Source organism: Crotalus tigris, unplaced genomic scaffold, assembly GCF_016545835.1.
Source record: "Crotalus tigris isolate CLP2741 ecotype Arizona unplaced genomic scaffold, ASM1654583v1 scf7180000017881.257975618366:2651188, whole genome shotgun sequence".
Taxonomy (NCBI): Eukaryota; Metazoa; Chordata; class Lepidosauria; order Squamata; family Viperidae; genus Crotalus; species Crotalus tigris.
Window position 1 is genome coordinate 2,551,887 of NW_024096698.1, and position 17,500 is coordinate 2,569,386.

The window sequence follows — 17,500 nt, forward strand, 5'->3', positions numbered from 1 at the left end:
GTTGTGGCGTATGTGTGTCAGAGCGAGAGAACCCGGGCGGGCGAGGAAAGAGAAAGGGGACTGCAAAAATCAAGAGGCGGAGGGAGACTTGCTGGAAGCGGGCGCGCGAAGCGTCTGAATACCCGGCACGCACTCACGGAGGGAATGTCTGAAGGGATGACCCACCAAGCCAGATCCGGGGAGGCGGGGAGAGGAGCCGGGCGCCTCGCTGGCTTTCTTACCTGCCGCCCTTTTGGGTGCCTGCTGTTTCCGCCTTGGCATCGCTGTACTTTCTGCAACCTCACTTCTCTTCCCAGATCCGAAGCCGCTCCGAGGCTGGCGGGGTTTGTTTTCCCCCCCCTCTCTCTCTTTCTCCCTCTCTCTCGGCGTGCGCGCTTGTGTGTGTGCGCGCGTGTGTGTGTTTTCCTCCCTTTCCCTCCTTCTCGGCCGCTCAACGACTTAGCGGCGACCAGACCGCCGAGCGCCCTCGCGTCTCCTCGGGCGCGATCAACCTGTTCGGAGTCTTTCGGGATGCGGAGGGTGGCAGCTTTGTTTGGGCTCTTTGCTCTCTCTCTTTCTCTCTCTCTCTCTCTCTCTCTCTCTCTCTTTCTTACAACCAGAACGGCGCTGGGGGAGCTGAGGGGGGCCCGCCTTTTTTGTCCCTCTTGTTTTGTTTGAACTGTTGCGAGACTTCCTTTGATGCAGACATCCAGGCACATCCAAGGCAAAAGGAGGGACCCTCGCTGTGCGCCGGGGCAATGCTTTTTTTTTTTTAAAGTGGATCAATAAATAACAAAATAGGGATATGTGAATAGTTCTGTTTGCCCGGCTGACGAAGGGGAGGAGGGGTTGCTATTTCCTGGCCTTTCCCCCCCCCATTCTCCTCTCCGCCTCCTTCGCGGTAGCTCTCGATGGCGGCTGGGCGACTATCCGCCGAGAAAACTGCAGGTTCGTAGCCGCCAGATGCCAGGTTGTGAGTGATGTGGAAGAGGACGGAGGAAGGCTTGGGGGTAGAAGGAAATCTGGTGTTCACACACTCACGCGTCCACACACGCACGCACCCTAACCCACATCCACATACTCACTCACATACACACTCACAAATATACACACAAATACACACGCACACACACACACAGGCAGGACGAGGCGATGCCAGGAAGCATCGATCCTCTGAGCAAACTGTGTATTAGCAAACCCCTCCTCCGCGACCTGATGACAGGATGAAATTTACTCCGAGCAGACAGAAGGCAGTCAGTTTATTAAAGAGACAGGACTTTGGCTGATCGCAGACGTCTGGGCCTGAGGGGGGGGGGAATGGGGTTTGAGGGGATGCAGCCGTTCCGGAGCACCAACCTGTGTGCCTATCGATATTCCCATATCCACCCCCTGCCTCCCTTTACGACCCTTTCCTGCAAGCCCCCATTTTCTCATCAATCTGAGCCCGTTTCTCCCTCCCTGGGTCATTTAATGATCCATTGCCTCTTGAATTCGGTCTTAAAAATTGCTTTTCCGGCAGAGGTTGTCTGGGAATGGTGATGGTGAGCTGGTACGCTGGGCTGCTGAACATGTGTCTTTAGTGTGCTTTTATCAGAGGATTTTATGATGCAGCTCTCCCCCCCCCCCCGTCCTGCCTGCTGTCTCTTAACATAAACAGAAGCTCGTCGTTTCTGCAGAACACTTTCCCCCCTTTTTTAAAAAAAGAAAAAAGATGGTCCTTTTTTGTTGTTGTCTTTCTTGCTCTCATATAGGCGTACAGCATTTTAACTCTGTAATTCTCCCTTCTCTTTTGAAATTTTATTTTGCCCTCTCCCGTTTCATCTGCACATAAAGCTAAATTTGGAGAAATAAAATTCCTCTTCTCTTTTCCTCACTTTGGAAACAGATCGCTGACAAGTTCTCACTACTATGCCGCTGGAGAAAGGTATCTGAAAGACACTGGGTTGTATCTGGAACAAGCTGTGTGAAGTTTCACCCAGGTGTTTGGCAGAGATGGGCAGATGAAGATTGCAGCTGCTTTGTACGCTGGTACGTGCTGAACATAAGTCCACAGAAGTGAAGAACAAACTCTAGAAAACTGATCTGGGAAGAACAAGTCCAGGAAGAACTGAAGGCAATAGATTTCTTATCTTGACAAAATGCTTTGAGAGGTTTTGTATTTTGATAAAATGCTTATGGGGGGGGAGAGAAACAAGCATGCATGGACAGCATATGAAAAGCACACAAGTCTGCTTGGACATGGGCACATAAGGAGGGTCTTCTTGGACCTGTGGCATGTGCCAGATGAAGCTTTCCGCGGTGTGAATACACGCCTCAGTGTGGGAGTGTTTGGTTTATGGTCACTTTCATGTTGCTGCTTTGTACCACTTTGAAGCTAGATTTTTCACAACATTGTTAATTTGGGGACATTTAACCACAGTGAACCTGGCATCTTCTTTTCACCTGTTGCAACCTTTGTGGATGGGTTCCCCCCCCCCCATTTTCAGAGCTTTAGCTGGCCATCCTTTCCCCCAAGAGATTAAGTGTCCTTTTTTTTTTTTTTGAGCTTTCCTCTTCCTGAATCCATTGATTGGATTTTTTTTCTCTCCTTCCCCTGTACAATAGTCGTCCAAGCCATTTCTTCACTCTTGAGAAGAGCAACTGCCCGCAAAAATCCTATCATTTTATCCTCACAATTTGCAGAGGTTGTTGGTTCGTGGAGGAAAACCTAGAAGAACTTTGTGGGATTCTTTTGATTTCTTACTTTTTTGTGTCATCTTTGCAATCAGAGTAATGTCTTAAAATTTTTGACAAACCACCAGGCAAATTTTGGATCTCAGAATATCTACTGACAAACATAGAGGAAGGTTGTTGCTCTTTGTTTTATTTTATTATGAGAACGAGTGGGATTTTTGGTTCTCCATGATCATGGACAGCTTAGGAACAATATACTCCTTGGAGGAAAAAAATATATATCTGTATTCTCTCCTACTGCTCAACTGGAAAGAAAGACAGTGTAATTCCTGTTTTGTGGGGAGGGGGTTAATTTATTATTTCTATTTATTATTTCTAGGTTGCCAGTAGTTTTAAAAGTGTTTTGCAGGGGATGGAAGGGGTTAAACAGGCTGGTGATATAGAAGTGTCCTGTCACAGACTGGTGTGCAGAATATATATGTCTTTTTCCACCTGGAATTCATAACCAGCAAAGGAACTTACCTTGTATAAAATGTGTAAAGAGAAAGTAATGTTACAATTTGAGAGTTCCCAGACATTGAAAACATCTGCAGCCGTTACATCCAGCAGTTTGGCTACTATTTTCAGCAGAGGGAAACAAAATGAGGGACTGGATGCTATTGCAAACTAAATTTAATAGAAAAATAAGGCCTTTGTTCCTCTCTTATCCCTGGATTCAGGGGTTGGCTCAGGTATGTCTGCAGAGATAGTCAAGATGGGTGCTGCAGCCATGTGTTCAAAGCACTCTCATTTTTTAATACACATTGATGCATGTTTAAAAGGGGGGCTTTGATGGCATGATTGCAGTTGACATTATTTTTTGATTTCCCACCATGTGGACAGCCCTGGCTTGGCTTCTGGCAGTTTTCTCGGTGTCATTTAACTCATTTAGCTAATTATGAGGGCTAACATATTTTAACACAAGAAACATACAATTCTGCACATCTTTCTGCCTCAAATGGATTCTGAATCCATTTACTTGAAAGGTATCAAGTAAAAGGTAAAGCCAGCTCAAATTTGTTACCTGCCCAGAATCACATCTGCAACATGGGTGGCCATATAAATCAACCTAAAACAAACAAACAAATGGAGAAATAAAATATCTCTAATATTGTTGACTGAAATAGCCATCAAGGAGAATAGGTGTATATTGAATTGATAATCTGATGCTCCGTTGCCCGCCCCTAATTATTTTTACCTAGCATTGAGGTACATAGTAAAAATGATCACATGTCAATGAAACCTGAAATACATCTGGTTGCACAGCAGGGCAATTGGATGTGGAATACATTATTTGTTTGTTTATTTGATTGATTGATTTGCCATTGTTGTTCCTTCAACCAAAAATAACACCCCAGGCAGCACATAATATAATACAATTACAATTTGAACTATAAAACTGGCCAATTAAACCCATAACAAATTAGAGCATATCAGTCAGAAATAAATAACAAGTCCCCATCATAATCTGCCATAATGCATGGAGAACTCATCAAATTTGATCAGCTCAGATCATAGCTGGCACACCAGTGCAAAAGCCCTCTTAACTATCTCTGAACCTACTAACAGTGGAAAATGTAAGAACATTCCCAAACTGCAAAGGACTGCATATTTGTTAGGATGTGCCTCAGTGGAGGAAATAAAATTCTGATCTGTTTCTAAAATTGAAATCCTCCAGTACTATAAATTTAGAGTAATACACTGCCAAACCTGAACATATTCCTGCTAGCATTAAGGGGCCCTGGTGGCACAGCGGTTAGAATGCAGTATTGCAGGCTAACTCTGCCCACAGGCTTGAGTTTGATCCTTATGGGGCTCAAGGTTGACTCAGCCTTCCATCCTTCCGAGGTCAGTAAAATGAGGATCCAGATTGTTGGGAGCAATATGCTGACATTGTAACCTGATCAGAGAGTGCTGTAAAACATTACGGAATGGTATATAATTCTGCTATTGCTATTACTATTCATAGAAATCTTGTAGAGAGCAGAGGGAATTAATTTGAAGGACAGAAGGGAGACCCACTCCCAAAGAAATTGTCAGTAAAAAGGGGTCTGAGTCCAGGCCAAGAATGTTGCATGAGTAAACATCACATAAAAATAAAGGCAAGGAGATAGGAAAGATATTGCAAGATTCTGTTAGTATAGCTTTAAAATTCTGATCCATATGGCATTGGTTTTCTAGGCTGGTCTACCTTGAAGGGTTGATAATAGTCCCCTTGCAGTATTCCTAAATTGTTCAGGGAATCTAAATGTTCAAGTCACAATGGTAAATTGGTTAGATTGAGCATCTTGGTCACCACAATGCATTTCTGTGGCCACTCATTCTTTCTGCTCTCCAGTCCTACTTGCTTCATCACCAAGAAGGTAAGCAGACAGAACTAATGGAGGGGATTAAATTCTTCCTTTTTATCTGATAGTTCTTCATGGTACATGATAATAAATGCTTTAATAAGACCTCACCTGATACATTGAAGAGTAAGGATTTAGACCATTGCCATGGTTACTTTGACTTCCTTGAGTAGCCTGCAACCTGAAAGATCCTTCAAGAGAAGATTTTCCATTGCAGCTTAAAACCAATTAAACTCTCAGTTTAAACTAGCTTAAACAAAAGTGATTAAATTAGTGTCTGAATACTAATTCTGCATATCATTGCTTATCCTAAAAAGAAAAAATAGGATGGAGGTGTAAATATGCATTTTTGTTTTAAAATTAAAAGTGTGTGTGTGTGTGTGTGTGTGTGTGTGTGTATGTGTATATGTATGTGTATATGTATGTATATATATATATGCATGACTTTCCCAGAAGGATTAAAATAGAAAGAAGTATACTTCCAGGAGCCCATCCCTTTAGTCTGGTCAGTAGAAAAAGCTGTTGACCTTTGAAAATGTATTTTCTACCCAACCATTACAAATCCCAAAGCTATATCTGCTTTTGCATTTGGCTATGTCAATGGCTGGTGATGGAGTGGAGTGATTTGAAGACAAAACAGGATATCAATCAAATGAAGACATACACGAATCAATCCATTTTTAGACAAAATATTTTGCAGTTTTTTATTAGCTTATTTCCTGATTTTAGAAAATTTAAATGATTTAGTCACCTGAAATAATCAATTGTGTCTTAAAAGCACTTTTTTCCGTACTATCAATATTAAAACATGAGGCTTTACAGATAATTTTATCTGAATGGAAACAATTTAACTTGGATTTACAGCAGAACTTTATTTTTGTGGATGACAAGGTTGCTGCTGACACACAACTCAAAAGAATTTTGCTTTATAGGCATCTAGAAAATAGTTTCTGTCTACTCATGAAAATCGTAAATGGCTGGTTTCACACATTAACTATGATTTAGCTGACCATTGTTGAATAAGCCACAAATGGTTGGATCTATGGAACACACAATGCCAAAACCAAAGAAGACACAGTATAGCTTTGCTCAGTGTGTGAATGATGTCAATGTATATGTGCCATAACTGTCAGTAGTAATAAAAAAAAAATACTTTGAACATGCTTAGTGATCATGCTCCATATTTCATGTAATCTAAAGTAGAAAATAGCTTTCAGGCTAGTGCACTAGTGACCCTTAGATTAAATGGATAATAATTGTTGACTTCAACTTTACCTCTGGTGCCTGTTTACACATTTGAGCCATGAATCAGATACTGAAATGAACTAAAAGAGGAAACAACTTCCTTGCCAAGATCAAAATTCTTGGCTCATCTCTTTTCTTCTGATCCTAATGTAAGCAAAGATATCAACAACTTTAAATTGCAGGACTGGATGGACATTAAGATACAGTTACTTACACCTTCCAAAACATTACTATGAAGCGGTTTTTTTTTTTTCAAGCCAGTGAAATCATTCCTAGTAAGAAGAGAAGTCACAGAAGCTTCTTATTCAAAAGCAATGTGAAAGATGTTCAGAATAATAATTTTTTTAACTTGTTATCTATTGGTTTCTGCATTGGTGTCCAGTATCATGCAGCTTCATGACAAGCTCACCTTATTTGAAGAATTGGGTGAACCCCACTAGAAAAATCTTCTAACTAAAATGTGCTCCATTTTTCAAATAAGAGTAAGTTTGCCATCAGCATGGCATCAGGATGTGGAGAGAAGGGAGGTGAAGTTAACATGTCAAAAGCAATATCCATTTGTGAAATAACCTGGTAGAGACACTTTACTTTGTCACACAGGGTGAATAATAACCAATATTTAAGAAATGATTCTAGATCTAGAGGAATGAATAGGGGAAGGCAAAGGTAATTCAGGAGACTACATGTTGAATTTCTTAAACACCAGACATTCCACTCCATTAACTGATTCAAGATGCTTAATACTGAAATGCAGTGGTGATAAAACTGCTATTTCCAGGCCACCTTTAAAGGAGGGAAGTTTGATATATTCAGATAGTTGGTTGATTTGATGGTATACATATGTGAGAAGAAAACTCTGAAGACAGATTTCCATGAGGAAAAAAAAATCAAGCTGTTTCGTTTCATTTCAAAGAAGCTTGGTTTACATTTCAAACACAGGGGAAGTCACCCATCTTTTTGAGATATTCCTACAAAAGGCATATACTATTTTCCCTTAAAAAAAAAGAAACAGGAAAAAAAAAGAAGAGAATCTGTTCTATATGTATAACATTATGATATATGAAAAAGCAACCACAATGATTAACACAAACCACAACTTTTTGCATTGAGTGGTGGGTTAACTCATTAATCATGGGATAAAGATATCATGCTTCCAACTCTGCTGAAGTATTTTGGCCCTTTCCTCTTCATTGACACCTGAGCAGTCCAACTTCTGGACAGTTGAAAGGTAGTGTGTATTCAGAAATCTTTTGCTACATGAGAAATTGAGGAGGTTTTGTGAGGTTTTTCATTTCTTTGGAGTACTTCATTCTAGGTCTTATAACATGTTTCAAGACAAACAACGATCTCCAAGAAAATACTCCTATTTTCCAGATTTAATAGGCCATTTTTCAATCCTATATTCATCCATTCTCTAAGTAGTTTGCACAATTTCCATTTGAGATGGCACAGATGCCTAATTTCCATTGCCACAAACCTACTGTAGTAATTAAGTACTGATGTAAGATTGGAGACACCCAAGTTCAAATTCCAACTTGGCCATAGAACTTACTGTTTGATTTTGAATTGGTCACTTTCTCCCAGTTTGACCAATAGAACTGAGTTGCAAACATTAAGATGGGAATTTCCCCCCCTCCCTCTAGTAGTGATCTGGATTTTGGCAGTTCGTACTTTGTAGCTACCCAACAATGATTACGAGAATGTAATGATGCTGGGGATTATGGAAGTAGTATGAAAATGATTTTGCAAATAGCTATTATTGGCAGCAAGCTGTACGAATGGAATCATTGTCATCGTCGTCATCATCATCATCATCATCACCATCACCCTAGATCTTTAAAAAGGATCTGATAAATTCAGTTTCTGGTAGTGTATGTGTAAATAACATTGTTGAGCAGCTCAGTGGCCTAGAAGTGAAGGCACTCACTCACACTCAGGAGAGCTGAGAGTTCAATACTAGACAGCAACAGATGTTTATCAGAAAAAATATCTGTGACCTCCGTGTAGGTGTCAGGAGGAGCTTTCGGTCAGTAAATGCCCAGCTCCATTCAGTTGCCCTGACTCCACCCCAATAAAAGGTATTACAGGGTCATAAAATGAAAAAAAAATGTAAATAATACTGTTGATTTTATCTATTTATTAAATAAGTTTATATGGCTGCCCGACTCACAAGGAGGTGACTTCAGGAGCCTTACAACATTAAAGATATCTGGGTTTAGATGCTATTTTTCTACTTTTCTGTTGAGAGTTTTTTCCCACACATATACTTACTCATGCACACATACGAATACAAAGAAACAGATATTTTTTTAATGTTCTTCCAAAGAAAGGCACTGTGGAGTGGTAGGGAGATATCCATAATTTATTTAAATACCAGTGAGAATTTCTTCTTCTTCTTCTTCTTCTTCTTCTTCTTCTTCTTCTTCTTCTTCTTCTTCTTCTTCTTCTTCTTCTTCTTCTTCTTCTTCTTCTTCTTCTTCTTCTTCTTCTTCTTCTTCTTCTTCTTCTTCTTCTTCTTCTTCTTCTTCTTCTTCTTCTTCTTCTTCTTCTTCTTCTTCTTCTTCTTCTTCTTCTTCTTCTTCTTCTTCTTCTTCTTCTTCCTTGCTAAAATCATTTTGCACAAAAGGTTCATCTCTAGAACACGCATCTGGTTATACTGTCAAGGTAGCAATCTGCAAGAGGAGATTGTGTGGCTTCATTTCAAAGAGCCCATGCTGGTAGTTATATCATTTACATTGGAATCATGACTATTGAAGTTTGGATATGCAACATGGGGGAGGGAAATTTGTGAGTCTTTGGGGGGGGAAAAGATAAAATACAAAATGGGCTTCCAGGTACGAAAGGAATGAAATGTTGTCCTATCCTCTAGCTTTCCTGATGTTTGTGTTTGTGTGTGTGTATGTGTGTGTGTAAAACATTAAAGAGGCTTGCTTGAGAGGAGACACAGATTTATGGCTTCCTGTCTTCACCAGCAGATGTCATTGTGGCTGGCAGAACAGAATGCCTTTCAAGAAAGAACAGGGGTGGGATTACACCTGGTGTCCATTTATACTGTAATTCTGGACAGGATCTATAATCTTGCTCCTTTTTATTTTATAAGTGTGTAAGGAAAGCCTTCCTTCCTTCCTTCCTTCCTTCCTTCCTTCCTTCCTTCCTTCCTTCCTTCCTTCCTTCCTTCCTTCCTTCGAAGAATATTTAATGGGAAGGACTGTGAATGGTGGGTATCAAAGGTTGGCCTTCCCAGCAGTAAGCAGGATAGCCTTTTGAGACAATCAGACAAGCATTCTTTCAAAAGGATGCAGCTGCTTTCATAATTCAGGGAAGGCTGGGTTCTTTGCTCACAGCATTATGTTTTGCAAATCATCTCTTCTGAATAAATTGCACAGCCCTAACTATGGAGACCATGATCTGGCTGGCAAGTCTATTGGCAAGTCTGTACTGAAAGTTGGCTTCAATACCTGGCTGCATCTTAAAAAGAACACCAAAAATAGGAAATTTCTGGTAAAACTTTAATAAAGTGACTTGTGTAGCACTTGAGCAGATTTTGTTAAGAAAATACTCTCATGTACTATATAGCAGTGATTTAATTAATATATTTATATACTGCAGTTCTAAATAACCTATTCTTACAAGTCATGAATAGCATTGAGACTAGTGAGAACACAGTCGGTTGAAAATAGTATGATTTAGATTGCTCATAATAACTAATTATCAGTCTGATTTTTCAGTGCTATTTTGCAGGAATAAGGCTAAATGCTAACAAACCTTTTTTTAAAAAAAATATTGAAAAGCAGCATTAAAGGAAAACAGCAGAAATTATTAACAATAAAATATTTATACAGATGGCTTATTAAATGAATTTATTTTATTTTATTTTATTTTTGGTGCTTAGGTTCCATATTTCCAGAGACTGAAAAGTGGGGAAATTAACCCTGCATCCCTATCAATTTAAAGGGAACACAACCTTTTTATCCAGTGTTTCTCAACCTCAACCTTAGGAGGTGTGGACTTTAACTCCCAGAAGTCTGAGAATTAAAGTCCACATATCTTAGAGCTGCTAAGGCTGAGAAACCTGTTTTAACTCTAAATAAGATTCAAATAAGGAAAAATATAGAAACATAAGGAAGTAAGAAAAAAAAATAAGGATCCCTAAATTTCCTAAATTATTTCCCAAATAAGGGGGGGGGGGGAGTTAGAAATGCAAGAAAGGTATTTGGAGCTTCTTGTGGATCGTTCTGTTTGCTTGCTTGCTTTCCTTTTTCCTGCATTATTCTACTCAAAATAGCAACTAGCTATTGAGCAGAGGTATCCTTTTAATTTCTCACACTGCCTATATAGCTATGAAAGATCCCCATCTGAAGAAGAACAGCCATCTAAGCCAGTAACCTGGAACATTCATTAGGCAGAGTGGAGTTCAGGAAATGTACATTTCTGATTACAGTCCTTATCCCAATTCATTTAAAAACTGACCCCAGAACAATAAAATACTAGAAAATAGGACAACTGTAAATAATAGGGTTGTCAATAAGTAGGGTTGTCAAGACTGTTATTAATTAGCAAAGACTGAAAACCAGGTTTGAACCAAGTTTTCAAAAACTGTTTAAGGGGCAGCCCTATTTTTTATTCAATTGCTACCTCAAAGATCTAACCTGGTCCTAAGCAGCAGGATGCCTCTTGAGGAGAGCCATAAAGATAGTGGCCCTGATCCTGTGATCAAAATTCTGACCCAACAGGCTGACCAACTGATCAACTGGATCCACACCTAGGTTGGAAGGCAACAGTCCTCCCCGATTGTCATTTTTCAGTAATCACTAAAAAGGGAACCCTGATAACCTTAGGTGTGATCTTAAGGAGAAATATCTTTTAAAAATTAATCATCCACATTCAGTATTTCTGGCAACACCCTTCCAACCTTGGTTAATTTTAGAAAGTCTAAGAAGGATCTCATCTAGTTAGTATTTCAGTGGGAGACCACCAAGAACTTTCAGATTAAACTGGTAAGTGCAAAAGAAACATTTTCGAAGAAGGCAATTGCAAAGCACTTCTATAGTGCCTCACAAAATGATTGTCATGATTGCCAACTGACTTCTTTGATATGCATGTGCTTTTGTGAGTGTGCATGTGCACACACACACACACACACACACAGAGAGAGAGAGATATGGATATTCCTTGATGAATTAGACACAACAGAAGGAATTTTACTTTCACCTTCCTGTTTTATTCTGATGGCTCCATTCATGTATTTTGTTGAAGAGGAAACATCAGTGGTAGACCCCTTGCAAAAAAAGCCCAACCAAATTAAAAAAGGCTGGGAAGTTGCCAGAATGAAACTAACAAAGGGAAGAAAGACATTTCCACAGACTGTAATTAGTAAATTAGTCAATCAATATTTGGGAGAAGTATAAGAAAGGTACAAGTAACCTAAATTGCTGTATGTTAAGGCCTACACTACCATATGACTTTTTCAATTTTGCATTTTGTATTATTATTTGCAGCAGTGGCATTATTGGTATTAGAATGATTACTATTATTCTTATTCATTAAAAGATTCAGCATCCTTGGGTATACCTGACAGCTTCTGACAGAAAACCCTAACATTTGCTCAGGCATGAAGTCTGAGTAAAATTCTGTTTGTTTCTTTCTTAAATATCAAGGAAAAATAAACGGACAAATATAGTTTACACATAGTGTGGGTGCTTGCTGAGTAAACATCACAAAGCAAGCTTAACTGGACTATCAAACTCCAAAAGAACCAACTGTACTTCACATATTGGGGTGGGTGGAGTCCTTAACAGGTTTCAAGACCAAAAATGTAAGAACAAAGGGAGGAGAAAAATGCAAATTATTTATTATTAATATTAATCACTTAACAGATCAGATGTGTAGAAATTTCTCCTGTATGCCTTTCTTTCACATAGCACTGCAATGTGAGGAGAGTATTTACTCTTAATTTATTTATTGCAAGAGTATCACACTATTCATTTAAAAGAATCAAAGTAGTTTATGGCCACTATGTAAACAATAATAACAGCAAAAAGAAATGTCCGTATGATGTATTGTTCAACATCAATAATACAGAAGAGAAAGAACTGGAGAAGATAACAAAATACAAAGACCTACAAATAGAAATAGAACAACTGTGACAAAGGAAAGCAAAGGTAGTACCAATAATAAGAGCCACCTTGGGTGCAATCCCAAAACAATTAGAGCATCACTTGGACACCATCGGCATTGACAAATTTACCATCAGTTAATTGCAAAAGGCAGCTTTACTTAGAACAGTTTACATCCATCTATGATTAAATATACTGTTCCTAAAACTGCTATCAAGAAGATAAGGAGCCACTTTATAATCTTTTTCTTTTCTTTTCTTCCTATTTTTTATTATCTTTATTTTTCCTTACGGCTTTTACTTTGTTAAAATTTCTTTAATAAAACTGTATATAAACAACTCTCTGTTCTACTCTGATCTAAAATCACTCTTCTAGCATTTTCTATATTCTCTTTTTATTTTTTTTATTCTTGGTTCTTCATGTAGCATAATCATTCAATCACCTAAGAGAATTTCTTTTGGATTTCATTTGTTTAGAAGTTACAAAATTCCCCCCCCCCCGACTCATCGATTCACTGGACATGCAATTATCACTAACCTATGGATTTCTATTTTGATAACATCACAACAATTGAGACAATACCTTTCTGACATACATTTTAATGTTTTTCATAATTAAACCTATATCTTCACTTCCCTGATGAATGCATACAGAGTCACTGGGAGTTGAGCAGTTTATAAATTTAATAAATTATTATTACCATTAGTATTAATCAACTCCAATCTGTAATATCAGACCACTTTGATTGCCACAATTTTCTTGTTTCCTTTGACTTTAGCTTCACAAGTACAGAATACATTTTTTATTTCATTCATGACATTGGTTAATGAATGCTTCTTTTATCATTTACTCTTCTTACAATCCAAACTGGGATCTTTAATGTGCAGTTATTGCCAGATGGACTAATAAACATTGACTTTTGTTGTTTATCATGTCTTTGGTCAGTGAAGGGTTTCACAAAATGTTTTTTTGGTAAAAGAAAAAAATACACATACTAGGTTACCAGCCTTACGCAGAGAAATGCAGGATTTCTTGCTAACAAGACAGAGCTGGTTAATTCGGGCACAGTTTAATTGGTGTGCCAAAAGCACAACCAAAGTCCAGTATTATCCATCCCCAATACACTCACATTCTATGCAAACTAGGATTTCTCCTCCAGAGACTATTGTGGAAGTTAATGTATTGTTGCAACCTTCCACCAGGTAGGAGATATCTATGGAGAATCTCAGTGATTCAAGTCATGGTTGTCCCAAAGATGCTTTTTCAGAAGGCAGTTGGAGTCAGAACTGAAGAAGTGAAACATCTTCAAAGAAAAACAAAGTCCTGCTGACTTTTTATCAGTTAGGAGGTACTTGCAATATACTGAAGCATGTGCTTCAACTCAGAAGGTATTCACAACTTTATTATAGTTATAGTTTTATACTTGATATGTGGAAAAGAGCGGTGCCCTGATTTTTTGAAATATGGTGATGATGTTATCCATTCAGTCATGTTCGACTCAGAGATTCTATGGGCCAGGTCTCCTCACATCTTCCAATTTTGCACTACTTCTTTGAGTTGTTTTATGTTCTGACTGGTGTCAGCTGTGATGGTGTCCAACCACCTTGTTCTTTGGTGGTCTGGTTTCCTTTGACCGCTAATTTTAAAACATAGTTGTTAAACTATTAAGCAGGATAAGCAAGTGAGGGTTGGGCAAGCTACAGACAGTCCTTGACTTACAATCATTCATTTAGTGACCGTTCAAAGTAACAATGACCATTTTTCACACTTACAACCATTGCAGCATCCCCATGATCATGTGATCAGAATTCAGACTTGGCAACTAGTATTTGTTGTCATGGTTGCAGTATCCTGGGGTCATGTGATCCTTCAGACAAGCAAAATCAATGGGGAAGCCAGATTCACTTAACATCCAGGTTACTAACTTAAGAACTGCAGTTCACTTAACAACTGTGGCAAGAAGGGTCCTAAAATAGGACACAATTCACTTACCAATTGTCTTGTTTAACACAGAAATTTGGGCTCAATTTTGATCGTAAGTCTAGGACTACCTATATATGGTACATATTATAGATCCACAGACCAAAATAACTTTAAGGTTATGTTATCAAAATTCATGCACAAAACTGCTGCCACTTTTGCACAGCAAAATAGAGGTATGCATTTAAAAAAAAATAACAAGTTCACCATAGATGAGTCCTTGCTTTACAGGTTTAAAGCACCATTTTCAGTCACATTCAAGCTTCAAAAAGAAAAATCTGTTGACAATGTTAGCCTCAGTCTTCCAATAATAGCAGATTATAATATTATTGTTAACAACCACCACCACCACCACAACCATGCTGATGTTGATTATTACATTAGCAGCTTCATTAACTTACATTAGCAACAAAGATGATCAGTCTAAAACATATAAGGAACGGTTGCTGGAATTGGGTATGTCTAGTTTAATGAAGAGAAGGACAAGGAGGGACATGATAACAGTGTTTCAATATCTCAGGAGTTGCCACAAAGAAGAGGGAGTCAAGCTATTCTTCAAAGCACCTGAAGGCAAGACAAGAAGCAACGGATGGAAATTAACCAAAGAGAGAAGCAATCTAGAACTAAGGAGAAATTTCCTCAGAGTCAGAACAATTAATCAGTGGAGCAACCTGCTTCCAGAAGTTGTGAATGCTCCAACAGTGGAAGTTTTTAAGAAGAGACTGGACAGCCATTTGTCTGAAATCGTATAGGGTTTCCTGCCTGAGCAGGGGGTTGGACTAGATAACCTCCAAGGTCCCAACTTTATAATAATAATAATCATCATCATCATTATCATCATCATCTTTAATGGTGGAGATAATATTTTCTTCTGATTTTCAGAACCACAGAACAGTGTTAATATATTTTATTGTTTCACGTTTTCCCACTGAAAAACCTGCCACATCTCCATCTAGATCTCAGACAGATCCTGATGGAATGCTGACCATCCTAATTTTGGGAGTGCCCACTTCTATTTCTCCCACACACAACTGGCAGTGCTCATGAGTATGCCCTTGATTATTCAACTTGGCAGCATGATTTTTGTTTGCTTTGTGATCAGAACCATGCCATTTTCACAGATCAAAGAGAAATGGAAAAAGAACTGTGCATATTTAACTGTGGGAGAAGTTTATTTGGGAGGGGTTGAGCTAAAATCATGGCTGAGGTGGAAACCAAGACCTGATGGAATTAAGCGCCAATGAGCATTCACAGTTTTAAGAAATCATCCTTCTATTCTACAGTCTTTGATGCTTTCTATTTTTTGCCTTTCTCCTTTTTTTTACACTTTTCTACCTAAACAGATTATTCCCCCTCAGGTAAAAGACAGCTGGGAAAAAAAAAAAAACAGCCTGTGCAGCATCATCTGGAGTCTCCTTAAATTGCCGCAATTAACCCTCAGAACTGCACAGAAAAAATCTCCTTTTAACCCAGCCTTTTCTGATAACCCAGATATTTCCCAAATCCAAGTATCTGTAATTAGTCAATGGAGCTAAATCCTTAGATATACCATGAGAGATGTTTTGTTGATCAGCCCAGGTTTTTATAGCAAATGTGATTCATCTAAGTATCTAAAAAATCAGATTTTGAATATGGAGACCTCTAATCCTTATGAACTAAGCCAGAGAATGACCTTTGACATCCTCTGAACAACATAGGTTCCAAGGCTGCCAACTCACATTTAAGAAGAGCTTTATGGCAAGAACAAACATTCTTGAAGGTCCATAAGAACAAAATTGAATTAAAAGATGGAGTAAGGAGACCATCAAGCAAGGAATAACATTAAAGGAGGGTATGATCTCCTTGATACTACTTGGAATACCCTGAATAGGTGGTGAGTTGCAGTGCCTAAATGTAAAACCAGTATCTCAAATGGAGGCTCTTAGCAGATAACAACAGGCTACTACCAGAAACATGTACTGATGACTTATTTTTGGCCAATGACAAAGCCAAGAAGGTGACTTCATTTTGGCAGTTTAAAGTTTGATCTAGATATGGAAAAAAGAGGATCTTTATGGGTGAGGACCAGCTTCAGCTATAAGCTTCTGTTCTCAGTTCGACTATCAGGTTCTTGATCAGCTTTGCATTTATTGACATTACAGTCTGGATTTAATGGACTTACAAGAGGACCTTTTATACAATGGTATATGTGATATTCCAGCATTCTGTGGGGAAGTTCCTATTCCCATTGAGATGGACATGTATTTCTACTTGAACATTTTGGCCTTGATGACACCACTACTTCTGAAATGTCTCCTACTAAACTAATCTCCACAACCAAATATGCGGAAGAGACCGGATTTCTTCCTATGGTCCTACATGGTCAGTCAAAACTGTTTATCTGTTAGATTTTACTAATGTATCTACTAGGAAGATTTATTATTTTTTTTTCCTAATCTGCAGTGTTTTCCTCAGAAGATAAAGAAGAAAAGGAAAATCCTACTAAGTATGAAGGTTTTTGCATGGTAGCTGACTGGCAGTTCAGAGCATCTGCTTAGAGCAATAAAAATGGTATTGCAAGATGGAGATTAAAGAAATTTACCTGTCAAAATACAACTCTGTTTGGTTACCTCTGTCCATGGGACAGTTTTAGTAAACTGTCAATCAGTGGCTTGCTAAATAACCTCTCCAAAGCATAATCCACTTTTGCAGAGGATATCAGTGTGCCAATCATTTATTGAATCAAAGCCAAATTTGAAGCTGAACAAGGCTCACTTTGTCAATCACTCCTTGGTATTATTTCTAGTAACCACCTGACAGCTTTTAACTTTCTTCATTTCTGTTCCTTGCAGTTTAGTTAAGAGTCTTGCATTTTTTTTAATTAGCCTCATTTTATGATTGGTAACTAAGCAACTAATATGTTATTGTATATGGTAATACTGGGTGCAAGAGCTTCCTTGACCATTCCCTTGTTGTGAGCAAATTATTTTCCTTCGAGTTGCTAAATAGCAGATCTAGCAGAAACAATGATTTAATTATGGGTTGTCCTGTTGTTTCTATCTATAAACACTTTTGGCACCGCTTAAAAATAAACACTGGCAAATAGATACTGTGTGATTTTTTAACTCATGAGAGAGTATC

General features: G+C 38.5%; 1 protein-coding gene and 1 long non-coding RNA gene across 5 annotated transcripts in view; one reads left to right on the forward strand and one right to left on the reverse strand.

The window, feature by feature from the left end:
• TSHZ2 (teashirt zinc finger homeobox 2) overlaps positions 1–1,218 on the reverse strand; it is a 384,615-nt gene extending 383,397 nt beyond the window's left edge. For 2 of the 4 annotated variants that reach the window (XM_039343953.1, XM_039343951.1), the window contains exon 1: positions 222–1,218. In XM_039343953.1, coding sequence (XP_039199887.1) covers positions 222–261 — 40 coding nt within the window. In that variant the 5' untranslated portion in view covers positions 262–1,218. The remainder of the gene's footprint in view (positions 1–221) is intronic. The other 2 variants (XM_039343950.1, XM_039343949.1) reach the window with 2 other exon arrangements.
• Positions 1,219–1,405: 187 nt separating this feature from the next.
• LOC120308215 lies at positions 1,406–6,198 on the forward strand. The gene is made up of 2 exons (XR_005556793.1): positions 1,406–1,528; positions 1,865–6,198. It is a non-coding gene; the product is annotated as an uncharacterized LOC120308215 (long non-coding RNA).
• Positions 6,199–17,500: the final 11,302 nt, after the last annotated feature.